The following is a 17,391-nucleotide window of genomic DNA, read 5'->3' on the forward strand; positions in this document are numbered from 1 at the left end:
CTTAAGCAATTTTATTTATTGAACATCTGACCTGAACATTGATTTGAGATGAAGGGTAAGCTAAAACAACCGTATTTCATGGACTCGCCAAGTGCTTTGTTGTACAGTGCACAGACTGTAGGGAACACCCAAGAATTGCTCCAAAATTGAAGGTGCTACCTGCAGCCTTCTTGCAGTGCAGAGTAGTAGCAGTGGTGCTTTGTTACAAATGGCCTCATTGTGGTTGCAAGATACTACACCATACAGACTGTGACCTGTCCAGTGATGCGTCCTCATAACTAAATGTTTCAGCCGAATTGAAAAGTGGAGGCAGCATGCGGGCGCAAGAGAAAAATATAAGTAGCAAGTAGAACAGCGTGATTCCATTCCGAAATAAAACTAAAAGGCCAGTGATGCATGCTGCAGTTTCGAAATGGTATGTTTAGCCACATCACCACAGTGTATGGCAAGCGGCATTTAGGCTTTATGGCTTGAAAAATAAAACTTACCAGTCTGTCCGAGTTTTCTGATGATGAAAGGTATTCATCTAGTGCGAGCACGTCCTCCGCACAGGATGCTGGAAGCACTGGACAGTCCTCTGGCAGCCTGATCATCGCTGCCCCTCCTGATCCAGATGACTGCATTGCTGCCCGCATACTCTTGAGCTCACACAAGATGATTATCTGGTTTTGGAAAACCTTCTTCTCAAAGGCTGAAATAAAAACAGCAATGTACATTAATTCTACAGGGTGCACCAACCACCAGCAAAAGTTCGAAAAATGCCTGGTGTGTGCTATTATATTTACATATGACTGAGAACAAGAAAAAAATTTACCCTAGTGCTTCTTTCTGCTCCAGTATAATGAGACCCTGATTCAGTCATTCTTCTGTGCTCAAAACTTCAGTAATTATTCTTTTGGTAAAAGATCCTGATGCCCTAAGCGACTATGCCACCCCAATCTCTCACAATAGTAATAGCTGTGGCATATCTTTTGATATAACAAGCAAGCAAAGCATAATCATTTCACTAACTCGCTCCATGTGTACCCACGTTACGGAGGAACCATAATTAACCAGTTCAGACAATGCAGCTACATTTGCATATAACTGCAGCTACATGTGTACATCCAACTTGGAACACCATGAAATCAAAGTATACATAGTATGTCTTAGCAACTAACCTGAAATTGGTGTATTAATGTTTTTTGCAATTTTTACTTGTCCGTAAAAAAAAAAATATCCAACACAATTGTAGCCTTATCCCTTTTTTTTTATAAATAATTCATGCATGCAAGGATCAACCGTTGAATGGTAAGCAGCAATTCAGGAGAAACATGCAAGATTATAGGATTTTTAGTGGCTGATGCCTCACACAAATGCAAACAATGTCCAGAAGTAAGAGAACTTGACTCAAGGAGTGATGTTAAAAAGTTGACGAGCTTTCATGTACACTCACAGCTGCTAACTGATCTGTTATGACTCCCCTCAGCTATATTGAATTGCAAATCTCTAAAAACACTAAAGAGAAAAAAGGCACATAAAATACAGTGCTCATGATTCCTGTGCGAACAAAAGCCCTGCAAATTCAAAGTTTAGTAATGAACCATGAATCCAGAATGCATTCTTACCGACAAGACGTTCAGATAACTCTTTAATAGATTTGCGCACATCCGCTGGAGGAGGCTCTACTGATTCTGTAAAAAATAAAAATAAAAGCACGTAAGCAGCACTTCCTACAATTATTAGATGAGGTAGTGTCTTTCTCAGCATTCAGCACATTATGAACATTTCTAATAGGCTCTAATTGAGGAAGCCTAAAAATATACATATCAGAACTCCACAGTGCTGCTAAAAGAAAGAAAAAGATTTTTTACAAGTCAAGCAACCCAATATGTTTCTTGGCATTAGCAGACCATCCAAAAACGACTGGAGCATAGCACAGTCAGGTTTATATACATATCATGTACCAGTCACTTCAGATTGCTCTGCTGGAGCTAGACCTAGTTCCTAAACTTGAATTATCATTTACTGTATTCACCGCGAAGAAAAAGTACTGCACATATGAAGGCAGAAGAAATATGTGACAACAGAAAAACTAGTTCTTCTATAAAATATAAAGCTTTTATAAGTTCTCATCGGTTCTTGCAGTGTTTTAGCTCGAAAAATAACAAAGAATTTTATACCTGCCACATTAAGGAGGGCTGCATGTTTTCAGCCTTTAAACACATGTAGAAATGTTTTAGTAAATTATTATATCTGAAAAAAAACCATTCAGGCCATTTTACAATATACGAAAATGAGTAAACGCACGTCTACATTAGAGCACACCTCGTGTCACAGCTTCATATTATGACAAATGCGCTCAACACAAACCAATCTACTGCTTTGGGCTACTCTAACACTGTTGTAAGGTACTCTACATTTAAAACCCTGCATCAGTATCAATGCAAATGAAACTATTTTCGAATTAAACAGCAGTAACAGTGCATTTTATTTATTTATTTATTTATTTATTTATTTATTTATTTATTTATTTATTTATTTATTTATAGGTACTGCGATCTGGTACAGATCATAGCAGGGTGGGAAAAAACAAAAAGAAATACAAGCATATAAACGCACTCAAATTCATAAAATTTGCAGGCACTTTTCAAACATTAGTAAAGAACTTTGAGTTACAGTCTCGCTATTAAGTTTATTCCATTCCGTAATTGTCCTCGGAAAGAAAGAATATTTAAAACAGTTATTTCGCGCGTTCACAGGGGTTATTGTTAGTGCATGCCTTTGTCTCGTATTATAACCTGAAGAGTAAGTAATATAATTGGAAGTGTTAATATTATAATGACCTTTTACGAGCTGGAAAAGAAACTTTAATCGGCAGATACGATTGCGCTCAGTCACAGAAGGTAGTCCACTACGCTTTACAAGCTCGCTGACAGACGCACGGCCATATGAATTAAATACAAACCTAACGACCTTATGCTGTATGCGCTCAAGTTTATGAATGTTAGTTAAGGTGAAAGGGTCCCATATAATTACGGCATATTCTAACAGTGGACGGATGAGGGAGTTGTAAGCTAATAGGCGGACACTGGGCGGAGATGACTTCAGTGAGCGCCTCAAGAAAAAAAGTTTGCGCAGTGAATTAGCTACAACCGCATCTATGTGTTTTGTCCATGAAAGGTTTACTATGAACAAAGACTGAAGGGCGAAATGGGCACTACCGGAGGAGTGAATACCTTGTTCATTCGTGGAGGTTTTGCTGAATTGATGTGAATAAAATCTAGCGCACGAGTCATGCTTTCGAGTGTGGGAGGTATTTAGCCTTTCCTCTGCATCCCTTGGGGCTGAGCCAGATGGTTGTGAGGCTTGTTGCACAGTTTGCTTTTGCGCACCTGTAACACACAAAAATGTCTCCTTAAGTAAGGCAACTTTTCAAATACTGATTAACACCGCTTGCTCTGGGTGAAGCTGCACATTGAAGCAAGCCATTTATTTACCAGGTTTGTGGTGCTGCCGCATCTGCTCTTTCCCATTATTGTACCGAGGTTCATCTTTATCGCTTTCAACTAGTATGAATGGGCTTTCACCTGCAAAATTCATAAAATGTACACAGCTGAGCTACATGTGTGTTACAATGAAATAATTGCATGAACATAATCCATACTGAACATTCATAGTCAATGATAGGAGAGTAATTACCCACTGTCATTCACACCAAGTGCAGCTATATGCAATATAAGTTTTTTTTTTTTTTATCATCATCCCGATTATACCCACTGCAGGGCGAAGGCCTCTCCCATATTTCTCCCCTTAACCCGGTTCTGCGCTAGCTGCATCCACTTGACCCCTGCGAACTTCTTAATCTCATCCGCCCACCTAACTTTCTGCCGCCCCCTGCTACGCTTTCCTTCCCTTGGAATCCAGTTTGTTACCCTCAGCGACCATCGGTTATCCTCTCTTCGCACTACATGTCCTGCCCATGTCCATTTCTTCTTCTTAATTTCCACTAGAATGTCGTTAACTTGAGTTATTTCTCTGACCCACTCTGCACGCTTTCTATCTCTTAATGTTACCCCTACCATTTTTCGTTCCATAGCCCTCTGGGTTGTCCTCAACTTAAGTAGAACTCTCTTGGTTAGCCTCCACGTTTCAGCCCCATAGGTGAGTACAGGCAAGATGCAACTGTTGTATACTTTCCTCTTGAGCGATACCGGTAAGCTGCTAGTCATAATCTGCGAGTGCTTGCCAAATGCGCTCCATCCCAATCTTATTCTTCTTGTTATTTCCTTTTCATGGTCCGGATCTGCGGTTACTACCTGTCCTAAGTACACATATTCGCCTACTACTTCCAGTATTTCGCTACCTAACGTAAACTGCTGTTCTTTCCCGAGGCTGTTGAACATTACCTTAGTCTTCTGCATATTGATTCTCAAGCCTACCTTTCTACTTTTTCTGTCTAGGTCATCAATCATTATTTGCAGTTCATCCCCCGAGTTGCTTAGCAAGGCAATGTCATCAGCAAATCGCAGATTACTGAGGTATTCTCCATCTACCCTTATCCCTAACTGCTCCCATTCCAAGTCTCTGAATACTTCCTCTAAACAAGCTGTGAATAGTACTGGGGAGATTGTGTCTCCTTGCCTAACACCTTTCTTTATGGGAATTTTGTTACTTTCTTTATGCAGAACTATGGTTGCTGTGCAGCCACTATATATATCTTCCAGAGCTTTCACGTACGGCTCGTCTACCCCCTGATTTCGCAATGCCTGCATCATCGCTGAGGTTTCAACTGAGTCAAATGCTTTTTCGTAATCAATGAATGCTATGTATAAGGGCTGGTTATATTCCGAGCATTTTTCTATCACCTGATTGATGGTATGGATATGGTCGATAGTAGAGTACCGTTTCCGAAACCCTGCTTGATCCTTTGCTTGATTGCAGTCTGAGGTTGTCCTGATTCTATTAGCGATTACCTTAGTAAATACCTTCTACGTAACAGACAGTAAGCTGATTGGTCTGTAATTTTTAAGGTCCTTAGAGTCCCCTTTCTTGTGAATGAGGATAATGTTTGCATTCTTCCATGGTTCCGGTACCGTCGATGACACCAGGCACTGCGTATACAGAGTGGCCAGTTTTTCTAGCACGATATCCCCCCCGTCCTTCAGCAAATCTGTAGTTATCTGATCCTCTCCAGCTGATTTCCCCCTTTTCATAGTTTCTAGTGCTTTCTTGACCTCGTCCTTCGTCACTAGTGGAACGTCTGACTGTTTTTCCCTACCGCCAATCTCATTACGGTCCTGACTACTTTGGCTACTGTAGAGATCTGTGTAGAACTCCTCAGCTACTTTGACTATCTTGTCCATATTAGTGATGACGTTGCCCGCCTTGTCCCTTATCGCATACATCTGGTTTTTGCCTATGCCCAATTTCTTCTTAACCGCTTTAAGGCTTCCCCCGTTCTTTACAGCATGCTCAATTTTCTCCATGTTATACTTCCTTATATCGGCCACCTTGCGCTTATTGATTAGCTTTGATATCTCGGCCAATTCAATCTGGTCTGTTGGATTGGAAGTTTTCATACTCTGGCGTTTCTTAATCAAATCTTTCGTCTCCTTAGACAGCTTACCGGTATCCTCTCCAACTATCCTACCGCCTGCTTCTACCGCGCACTCAGTAATGATATCTCTGAAATTATTGTTCCTTGCCTCTAGGGTAATGTCGCCATCCTCAGTTAGAGCTGAATACCTATTCTGTAGCGAGATCCTGAACTCTTCTGCCCTCCCCCTCACCGCTAATTCGTTGATGGGTTTCTTTCTTACTAATCTATTGCATTCCTTCTTCAGATTTAGGCTAATTCGGGACCTCACCATCCTGTGGTCACTGCATCGCACTTTCCCGATTACCTCTACATCCTGCACAATGGCGGGGGTTGAACACATTATGAAGTCGATTTCATTTTTAGTCTCTCCGTTAGGACTTTTCCATGTCCATTTCCGGTTCTTCCGTTTGCTGAAGAAGGTATTCATGGTTCGTAAGTTATTGCGCTCTGCAAACTCAACTAGTAACTCCCCCGAACTATTCCTAGAACCAATGCCATAGTCACCTACTGCCTTGTCTCCTGCCTGTTTTTTCCCTACCTTGGCACTGAAGTCACCCATTAGTACAGTATACTGCGTCTTTACTTTTCGCATTGCCGATTCTACATCTTCATAGAAGCTTTCAACTGCCTGGTCATCATAGCTACATGTAGGTGCATAGGCCTGTACAACCTTCAGTTTATACCGCTTATTAAGCCTAATTACGATGCCTACAACCCTCTCATTAATACTATAGAATTCATCTATATTACCCACTATATACTTATTGACAAGGAAGGCTACTCCTAGTTGTCGCCTTTCTGGTAAACCTCGATAACACAGTACATGCCCATCCTTCAGGACAGTATATGCCTCATTCGGCCTCCTAACCTCACTAAGCCCTATGACACCATCCTGTGGTCACTGCATCGCACTTTCCCGATTACCTCTACATCCTGCACAATGGCGGGGGTTGAACACATTATGAAGTCGATTTCATTTTTAGTCTCTCCGTTAGGACTTTTCCATGTCCATTTCCGGTTCTTCCGTTTGCTGAAGAAGGTATTCATGGTTCGTAAGTTATTGCGCTCTGCAAACTCAACTAGTAACTCCCCCGAACTATTCCTAGAACCAATGCCATAGTCACCTACTGCCTTGTCTCCTGCCTGTTTTTTCCCTACCTTGGCACTGAAGTCACCCATTAGTACAGTATACTGCGTCTTTACTTTTCGCATTGCCGATTCTACATCTTCATAGAAGCTTTCAACTGCCTGGTCATCATAGCTACATGTAGGTGCATAGGCCTGTACAACCTTCAGTTTATACCGCTTATTAAGCCTAATTACGATGCCTACAACCCTCTCATTAATACTATAGAATTCATCTATATTACCCGCTATATACTTATTGACAAGGAAGCCTACTCCTAGTTGTCGCCTTTCTGGTAAACCTCGATAACACAGTACATGCCCATCCTTCAGGACAGTATATGCCTCATTCGGCCTCCTAACCTCACTAAGCCCTATGACACCATCCTGTGGTCACTGCATCGCACTTTCCCGATTACCTCTACATCCTGCACAATGGCGGGGGTTGAACACATTATGAAGTCGATTTCATTTTTAGTCTCTCCGTTAGGACTTTTCCATGTCCATTTCCGGTTCTTCCGTTTGCTGAAGAAGGTATTCATGGTTCGTAAGTTATTGCGCTCTGCAAACTCAACTAGTAACTCCCCCGAACTATTCCTAGAACCAATGCCATAGTCACCTACTGCCTTGTCTCCTGCCTGTTTTTTCCCTACCTTGGCACTGAAGTCACCCATTAGTACAGTATACTGCGTCTTTACTTTTCGCATTGCTGATTCTACATCTTCATAGAAGCTTTCAACTGCCTGGTCATCATAGCTACATTTAGGTGCATAGGCCTGTACAACCTTCAGTTTATACCGCTTATTAAGCCTAATTATGATGCCTACAACCCTCTCATTAATACTATAAAATTCATCTATATTACCCGCTATATACTTATTGACAAGGAAGCCTACTCCTAGTTGTCGCCTTTCTGGTAAACCTCGATAACACAGTACATGCCCATCCTTCAGGACAGTATATGCCTCATTCGGCCTCCTAACCTCACTAAGCCCTATGACATCCCATTTCATGCCCTCTAGTTCCTCTAACAGCACTGCTAAACTAGCTTCACTAGCTAGGGTTCTAGCATTAAACGTTGCCAGGGTCAGTTTCACTAGCTAGGGTTCTAGCATTAAACGTTGCCAGGGTCAGTTTCCAATGGCGGCCTGTCCAGCAGAGCCAGGCTTTCTTAGCACCCCCTGCTGCGTCACAGGTCTGACCGCCGCCGTGGTCAGTCGTTCCGCAGCCGCTGGTGACTGAGGGCCGGGGTTTTATGGAGCTTATCATAGGAGGTTGTGGCCAATTACTGCACCAGGGTGGCCAACTCCTGTTCTGGTGAGGGAGTGCGTTGCCGGAGGTGTTCACCGGCATCAGGTCGCACCCCAAACCTGTGTATGCAATTCCATCGACACACGGATTTTTTTTTTCTTTTTCTTTTTTTTCATCCGGTGGAGAATTGCGGGGCACCGGGATTTGAGCCCCGGTCCTCTTGCACGCGAGACGGATGTTCTACCGCTACGCCACCGCTGCCGCTACGCCACCGCTAAATTTGTATATAAGTTTGTAACTGAAGAAAAATGCATCCTGGTCTGGCATTTCAACCAGGGACCACCACCTCATCGATAAATGATCTAAATTGAGACAGCTATCATTTGGTGGGGCAAGAATGAATTGATCAACAATTCAAAGTGAGCTAGAATGGTCTTTGGTGCACTGTAAGGTGGAGTAATTTTTCATAGGGCAGTAATTACTCAATAGCATCGTCCCAAGCACATCCATAGCTACAAGCTTTCTTTCGTAGCTATATGCAATTATATGAATGCCAATGATTACGTCCCTATTACAAACCTACTGCGACTTAATTGGGAGCTTTCCTTAAACAATGGACTATTCACAACCAATGGCATTACAAAAGAGAGTGGGTCTAATTTAATATAAAAAAAACTAAACTCAGTGAATGCTGTTTCCATCCAAAAATCTCCAGAATGAATTCTCGGCAAAATATTTCTAGAGCATTTCTGACGAAACCACTGTGGATTCGACCACTTGCACCACTTGAATTGATATGAATGTTAGAAAAATTACACAATCACATGCAAAACAAAATGTCAGATGATACAATAAGAGGAAGTTCATTATATGCCAATTTCATATGCATTCATTGTCAATCGTGTAACATTTTTGCCTCCTTTGAAGTTAGCATGGCAGTTAACTTTGTGCATCAAACAATGTAATCACAATGTGATAATCCCATACATTAGACCTAAGTGCCAGCATTCACTTTCTAGCAGAACAGCAAGAATACAAGTTTTTTTAACCTGTTTCAAGCCATTAATAACACCAAAAAAAGTTCACTGCTAAGACATTGCAATCAATACTCCATCACGCTTTCTGTTTAGCTCCTCAAGGTGCAACTGCTATTTTCCTTGCTTTCCTTGCATCCCCGCCAGTAAGCGACAGGAACTATTTCAAACTTCTGCAGCTTGTGATGTATAAGACGTAGGGCTGAAATAGGTGTCTATGTTAAGGTTAAATGCAAAACATATTGAAGTATACAAGAAGCAAACTGTCAAACACTCACTCTGCATGAAGGAACTATGTAGACTTGAGCTTGACATATCATCCTCACTATCAGTGAAAATCCTTTTTTTTCGCCTCCTCCTTGACTCTTTTGCAGCATCAGAGTCTTCGGACTCCAGATGAGATGTAACTAATGCGTTCACTAAACACTCCTTGGCTCGCATGTAGGTGCCTGGTTTCAAAAACGAAGGTCATTTGAAAGTTGAAGACAACACAACAAAAACCTTTAAGGCGACACGTAAGCTCAAGGAACTTTGAAAAATTAAGTCCTACAACCTGACATTTCAAAACTCTGCCTATCTCACCACTAGTTCCAACTTACTTCTATGAGCAGGAACTGCAACAGTAACTGAGCAGGGGCAGAGTACTCTTGCCACATAAACTCCAAAGGATTGCATGCCACTTTGTTTTCAACTGCAATGATTTCACTTTTAGGCGAGAATACAAACAGGTACAATCAAGCATATAATTGGCTGCTTAATATTAAAATTTTCCAACAGTGACTAGCTGAAACATCAGTTCACAGCAAATATTACTTTAGTTCTGAAAAAAAAAATTAATTTAATGGACAAAACATCAAGGCAGTTAAACGTCAGACAACAAGCAGCCCTGAAAAATAAATGCAGGTGATGACATTTAATCCTTCTACACAGTTCCCCTCTTGTCATGAAATATCTGAAGTTATATGACAAGCTGCTTACTTTTGGTAGACAGAATCCTAGCTGGGTACTGCTTCCAGCCATCCTCCACATCTGCTCCAATCTGTACCATGCGGTCAACTTCATTTTTCTTCGTTGTTGGCGGCCAGAAACAAACTGTTCCAGCCCCAGCTTCCTCGACCCAGTTTGTAGAAGTGACATACGAGCTTCCCTCCTCTACAAATTCCACAATGTGAAACCTGCAAAATTTCAAAACCAACAACTGCAGAACTCCTTGAACAAATAGCAACTCAATGTCAAAGCACATACTTGGCAAACTTCAGATTAAAAAATGAAACACTAATTAAAAAAATGCAACGGGACATACACCCCATTGACAGCTCCCAGCTTAAAAGTGATGGAACAAAGGGCAGAAAACATATTTCCTCTTGTATGGCAAAAGCTGCCCTTTGCAAACAATGTCTGCAAATGAAAATGTCTCAAAGCAACCAGCAGAAGATGATAGAACAAATATTGACAGCAACGATGACCTGCAGGAGCGAGTGTAGAGCTGTCCTTCAATTTTGCACAATTTGCCAACGATGACAGTGCTGGATCCAGATGCAAGGAAGTTCGAAACTAGAACCACTCTGTTTTTGGTGAGCAATATGCAATTGTCAGGAGCCTTTGTGCCGATGCAACTACCGTAAAAACCCGCGTATAATACGAGTTTTTTTTCCAACTTTCAGCGTTCCAAATTTCCGCCTCGTATTATTTGCGGATCCCAACCAAAATGTCGAAGTTTTGCGAGAAGTTTCGGTTTCGTTGTTGCCGCGTGGCTACGGCTTGGCTTTGTTATCGATGTGCGGCTACGGCTTGGCTTCGTTGCCCTAACGTGGCCGCACCCTGCAGTGGCCACGACGTCGAGGTGTCGTCTCTTCGTTGTTGAGTCGTCGAGTGCGCACAGCATCAGCGCATGTGCTCTTTTTTCTTTAAGTGCACGCTTTTTTCTTTAAGTGAACGAGCAAGATGCCAGGGTCTCGGAAACAGTACTCGGCTGCTTTTAAGAGAAAGGTGATTTTAGTTGCTGAAAACATCGGCAACAGTGCGGCCGGGAGGCAGTTTGGCGTCACCGAGGGAAGCATTCGCGGATGGCGACGACAGAAAGAAGCCCTTTTCGCGTGCAAGGGAATGCGAAGAAGCTTTCGCGGGCCTAAGAATGGCGCATTCCCGGAAATTGAACTCGCTCTGACGGAGTTCGTACGAGAACAGCGAGCATCGCATCTAGCTGTGAGCGTAGAGCTTATGCAGGCAAAAGCTAGGGAGCTTGCAAGGGAAAAGGGAATTCCGAGCTCCGCCTTCAAAGCAAGCAAGCACTGGATACATCGCTATATGTGCCGTGCTGGATTCTCGCTACGCCGGCGAACCTCGATTTCACAAAAGCTGCCCGAATCCTTCGAAGAGCTGCTGGTGGCTTTTCAGCGCCACGTGATTTCTTTGCGAAAGACCAAAAACTTTCAGCTGGGGCAAATAGGCAATGCTGACCAGACGCCGGTTTACCTGGACATGCCATCGCCCCTCACCGTCCATGAGAAGGGCTCTAAACAAGTTTGTATCCGGTCTACTGGAAACGAGAAGACGCCGGTTACAGTCATGCTATCGTGCACGGCAGACGGCCGCAAGCTCCCGCCCTATGTCATCTTCAAGCGCAAGACAATGCCGAAAGGTGAGGAGCTGCCGAAGAATGTCATCGTGAGATGCCATGAAAAAGGTTGGATGAACGAGGATCTTGTCCTCGACTGGGTGGAGTCAGTGTGGTGCAAACGGCCCGGTGCACTGTTGTCCTTTCCATCCATCCTCGTGCTGGACGCGTTTCGTTGCCATTTGGCCGACTCGGTGAAGAGGCTGCTAAGCGACTGCCGCACAGAACTTGTGATTCCGGGTGGGATGACCTCACAACTTCAGCCTCTCGACGTTTGTGTCAACAAACCCTTCAAGGACGCAGTCAAGCGATGCTACGCGGAATGGATGCGGTCAGGTGAGCCAGCATGTGACGCCGGCCGGGCGGCTGAAGCGAGCATCGCCAGCCACGCTGTGCAAATGGATTGTGGACGCGTGGGCAAGCATCCCAGAGGAGCTTGTGCGCCGTTCGTTTAAGAAGTGCGGCATCTCAAACGCCCTCGATGGCACAGAAGATGAGTACCTGTGGGATGATTTGTCCGACAAAGAAATTTCCGAGGAAAGCGCTGCTGAAGATGAAAGTGATCGAAGCGTGAGGTCCGATTATAATAAATGTCTTGTTTTTTCTCTCTCGTATTATATGCGGTAAAAACTTTTTTTTTCCATTTCGGGTCTCCAGAATTTCACCTCGTATTATATTCGGGTTCGTATTATACGCGGGTTTTTACGGTATTTTTCCATGCAGCTTTACGGTACTGATTCCAGTCACAATAGGAGAGAACAGGACCAGAAGAATGGATAGAGGATGAAATAACCCCAAACTCTACAGCATCAGCATTTGAAGGAGTGCTAACTCTAGAGTTCTGCTGTTCAACAATTCTGGTGTACAACTGCTGCAAAGGCTTATTACCTGATCTGACAAGACGTTTCAAATCCTTTAGATGATTCTCAAATGGAAAGCAGCTAAATGAATCAAGGCAGCCAAGTCGACAAGCATCATGGCACAAGTGTACAAGACAGTGAACATTATAGACGAGAGATTCTGGTCCATAGATGATTCTGCACTGCTGAACAAACTTGTGAAGCATTTCATCAGCAAAGTCAAGAAAGCCTTTCATTGAAGGACAGCACATGACCGCTATTCCAACATGCAGTAGCAGAAAGTGATGATACAAAACTGGTGGCAACACCTGTTTCAAAACAACGGGGCCAGAGTACAAGACAAAGTGTCTGAATTCTGTGGCTTTCCACCTCTCAAACATCTGAAGAGGCCGTAGCTTTCGAGCAAAGTCCTTGGGCACATGGCTGCCAAGCAGTTTCAGGATTTGTGATGCATGCATAACTGAGCTGTATGCAATGCGCACTTTCAGGGGACCTTTCACCCAATAAGCAATCAGTTTTTTCATCACACCAAGGCAAACGAGGTGCATATAGTTTAACGGAAATGCTGTGACCACTGGAATGCCAATTGCAGTGAGGGGTGAAACGCCTGTATGATGTTCCTTTTGCTCTGGGTTTACAAATGACTTATCAGACCGCAGCGCACTATATAAGCTTTGATAGGTCATACGGCCAATGTAGACTCCTTTTTGGCAACATCTATCACATCCAAAATAGCCTGAGTACAACTTAATAGCTTTTACAAAGGTCTTTGCCGGTGCATCACATAGTATTGCTTTCAGGAGAGCAACATAATGAATACCCTTGTGACAAAATCCATCTGAAAGTAGAAGCTGTAACTCTTCAACAAATTTGTTGAGGAAGTCATTGAGAGAGGGTGGTTTTGACGAACCACAGAATACACCCACTACAAACACAGAATCAAGGTGCTGACTAGTAGGATAGTGCAGTTGGACAAGAATGGGCCAAACCTGCTGGTGACTGCTTTTGAACAAGGGTAAACCATCAATGTTCACAGAAAAGAAAAGGCCTGTAACATCTTTCAAAGGAGGCCAGGTATCCATTGTTTGTGAAAGACCCTCAAAAATTCCGAAGTGCACATACTCCCCATCGCCCATTTTGACAACCGGTACATTGCGGGGAGTGGACAGCAGACTTTTATAGCTGCGCGGAAGATTAGGAAAATGAGGCCTCAAAATTTTTAGCAAAGAATCAATAGCTGCTCCTGTGATGTTGTATTTGACTGCCCAGGCTGCCAACTGGCTTTGAAAACTCTCATGCTGTGTAGAATGTTGCAAGAGGCCTTGAATAGGCTCAGTGAGTTCTGCGAAATCTAGTAATGAACCCTCAGAATGATGCTCAGAATGAAGGTCAGGTAGTGAATCCTCAAAATGATCTCGAAAGGTTGATGCCACATCAGAGTCTCACATCAGAGTGCCACATCAGTCATTTGTTCTGGGGCACTCTCTGAAAGAAACTCTTGAATTGATGGAATAACAGTTTCTGGAGAATCTGTCAAAGCAGCAGCCGCTTCTGAAACCTCATTCAAGCACTGCAGAACCGCTTTTGATGCTAATCTAAGTTCTCGGCGATGCTTTGCTTTTAAAATCTTCTCCATGATGCCACAAACTTCACTTGGTCATGCTTGTCCTTCCACAATGAGCGAGACCTGTGACAGCCTGAAACAGACCGGAACACTCCGTCAGAAGCTGAACAAGTCTCACATACAGCACCGTGCATACAGCAAACTCTCCACTCTCTCCATAGACCTATATATGCCCACCGTTACTGCGTGAAATTTGTATTGCTATATGCAGCAGGCACGTAGACAAAGTATTTTTTTTTACAATAGAATTGCCTGCAGTGGAGGAGGGAGATATCAGGTGCAGGGTAAGCAAGATGAACAAGAATACGGGGAAGAGAATGGAGGGGTGGGAATGACTTGTGCCTCCATTGGTTAGGCACTTGATATGTAATATCGAGGGAACACTGCATGCACTGAATGAGAGTAAAACTTTTGTCTTATCAGTGAAAACTCTACAATACAGCAGAATCTACCCACGTAAAAGCAGGCCTGCACTTGATTTTGCACTGCTCACTTGCTGCATTTACCATAATTCCATGCATGTTAAGCATTGTGCTTTGGTCACTCCATAAAAAAATGAAATCAATAGGAAAATATCTAAACTGAGCTGTTACAACAGCCTGCAATCCTTGCTTGGCAGCATTGGGCAACCCTATAAATGCAGATGAGGAATATGGCAACTGAAAACAGCAAACACTAAAAGTTTCAGGCCTTAATTAAATAAAGAACTAAGGCAGTCCAGCTACAATGTCTCAAATACTACACAGAAATTGCTTCTAGTGCTCTGTTTCACTAGCACTGCCGGTGCCCACGAAGTTTAAGCGATACCTTATACATCTCGCTCGGCCAAAAGGCTGTCAGCGTCATATTAGTAGTTGTCGGCACCTAGTGTCAGATATAATCAAGGGCTGCATACAAAATTGTATCACGAAAATTTGTGGTTCTAGTGATCGATGATTATTTGGAGTATGTGAGGCTATGACAAGTTAATAAAATCATGGTAAATAATTGATCAATCAAACAAATGAAAAATTAGAAGGGGGGGGGGGTTCAAAGGTTTTAAAATGCTCAGAACGAAAAGGCAATGCATGATACGAATTAAGACAGATTAGAGTGTAATAGACCAAAGAAGTGCAACAGTTGAAAAAAAAATGAGAAACTAGATATGAGGGGTTCAAAAACGTCAAAATGCTCTGAATAAAAAGCCAATGCTTGCTGATGCTAATGAAGAAATCTACAGTGTATAATTGTTCAATTAACTAATTGCAATAATTTAAAATACAAAATGCGTTCAAAGGTGTCAAGTTGCTCAGTATGAAAAACTGATATGTTTGCTGATGCGAAGTATTGGTGCACAAAAAAAAAAAGAAAGTAAGGGAGTAAAGAATACAAAATTAGAAAAGTGAAAAACGTAATCTTTTTGTGTGAAACGCTATCGCGTCATACCCTTAATGGCGGTGCTTATAAGTGTCCCCTAATTTTGTAATCTCCAAATCACAGCGCAAGGAGCATTTGTGATATGCGCGGCTGCGCGGTACGATAAATAACGCAAATATATAACGCTGACTTGCACAGAGAAGAAAAGTGGGGTCTCACACACAGCTAGTGTACAGTATGCAGCACCACGCAACACGCTTGTGCACACTGCTGCTCCTCCGCTACAGCCGTTCACGCGCAAGGGAAACGCGCTCTCGCTCTTAGCTCCGTGCGCGTCAGTTGCAACTGGTAGGCCATGGCATTTCGCCCCTTATGGTTTAAACAAAGGCCATAATCAGCATCGAACATTTATCGCGTACGAGGAATAATAAGTCGTGCCCCGTTATTATGACCCCTGTTAATATGGACGGCCCGAATTATGGACAGTTTTTTTCTGGAAACGAAACCTTTTCAATGTATTTATGCCTCGTTAATATGGAAACTAGCTGTCTGGACAATGGACAGGGGAAGAATGCACGCGCCCCACTTGGGCCTGTGTATTTTTGTCTCGTTAATATGGACAGAGCGTGAAAAAAAGCAGAGGAGTCCGAACGCAGGTTAAAGAAGGGCGCGCCGCCCGTGAAGGCTACGCGACAGCCGATACGGCGGGATGTCTGAACGAGTCCTGTGGGGTTGAAAAGAACCAAAGCGGGCGTGTCGCCGTATTAGTAGGAAGGGGGGGGGGGGGGGGGGGGGGCAAGAGCGGAGAGGAACGTACACAGCAAACCGAGGGTCAGCGGAAGAAAGGCCCCGAAAGGGGGGAACCAGATTTCTGGGTGCAGCGGAAGTGCCGCCGCAGTCGGGAAAACAGCAACATGTGGTTGCAATAAATTCTGCTGAACATGAAAGAGAGGCCGGTAAAAGCGTAAGAAATAAATGACAGGAAAAAAGACAAGTGCCTACAATGGCGGTGGGAACTGGTTTTCTTTCTTAAAGCGCAATGTGTGTTCCATGAAGCCGTTACCGCTTTTCGGTGAGAGTTGACACACTCACAAAGTAGAGCGACAAAAGAAAGGCGACGTACGAACACGCAACCGGGACCGGGCGTCCCGTCCTGGACGCGGTTCCCTCTCATGCCCCTGGGTTTCGTCCCTGTTGCGCTGCCGAACTGCCACATTTTACCCACTAGGCGGTCCGCATGTCGGCTTCGCTTTGAGTCAACGATGCGGCCTTGAAAAGGTCTGAGCTCTTCGTAGTCGGCTAGCCGTCGTTCTAAACTGTACTTAAGCTTACAGTGTTTGTTTTATAGGAACACATAAAAACGACGCCAAGATAGGATGTTCGATAGCCCTCTTCATAGCAGCTTGCCAACTTGACTCCCTTGCTTCCTTACGGAAACATTACAAGGCAAAAAAAGAAAGAATCAGAAGAACGGAAAGGCAAAAAGGTTAACTAGGCAAAAAAGGGCAAAGCATCAGGAGCCTGTAACCCTCAACTTGAGTCTGGCTTTTGGCATGGCGGGAGTTAAACGCAAAAGAACAGAGCTGAACGTAGGCGCGAAGAAATCTGTGAATACAAGCGGCAAAAGCCATCTCAGCCAATCTAAGCCGCGAGGGACTAGTATCAACAGCTCAGCTGTTTCTTCGCCTCAGGAGAATCTCAAGCAGCTACTTAGCGGCTAATTTGCTCAGTGACGAGGCCATTTTGGAAGTGGCGGTGAGTAGAGAATCAGACGCTGATTCATCGGCCAGTGAGGAGTTCGTGCTCGAAAGTTCGACCAACACAAAGCCCACCATCACGGATGTCATGGTAAGCGAGTCGCTTCAGACTGCACTACAATTTTTCGAAGACAATGACAAGGATAATGCACTCAAAATTGCCGGTGTTCTGCGAAATTTTGAGTC

The 17,391-nt window shown here is 43.5% G+C and overlaps 1 protein-coding gene across 1 annotated transcript; it reads right to left on the reverse strand.

Annotated features, from left to right (window-relative positions):
- Positions 1-378: 378 nt before the first annotated feature.
- LOC146202395 (uncharacterized) lies at positions 379-10,604 on the reverse strand. The gene is made up of 7 exons (XM_084601180.1): positions 9,970-10,604; positions 9,270-9,440; positions 3,480-3,569; positions 3,219-3,374; positions 1,608-1,673; positions 489-691; positions 379-399 (listed from the first exon to the last, which is right to left on the reverse strand). Exons 1-7 carry the CDS (start codon positions 10,232-10,234, stop codon positions 379-381), a joined length of 972 nt encoding a protein of 323 aa, XP_084457306.1. The 5' UTR covers positions 10,235-10,604.
- Between the last annotated feature and the right edge of the window lie 6,787 nt (positions 10,605-17,391).

This window comes from Amblyomma maculatum, chromosome 1 (assembly GCF_055883805.1).
Source record: "Amblyomma maculatum isolate TAMU_Amacu chromosome 1, ASM5588380v1, whole genome shotgun sequence".
Classification (NCBI taxonomy): Eukaryota; Metazoa; Arthropoda; class Arachnida; order Ixodida; family Ixodidae; genus Amblyomma; species Amblyomma maculatum.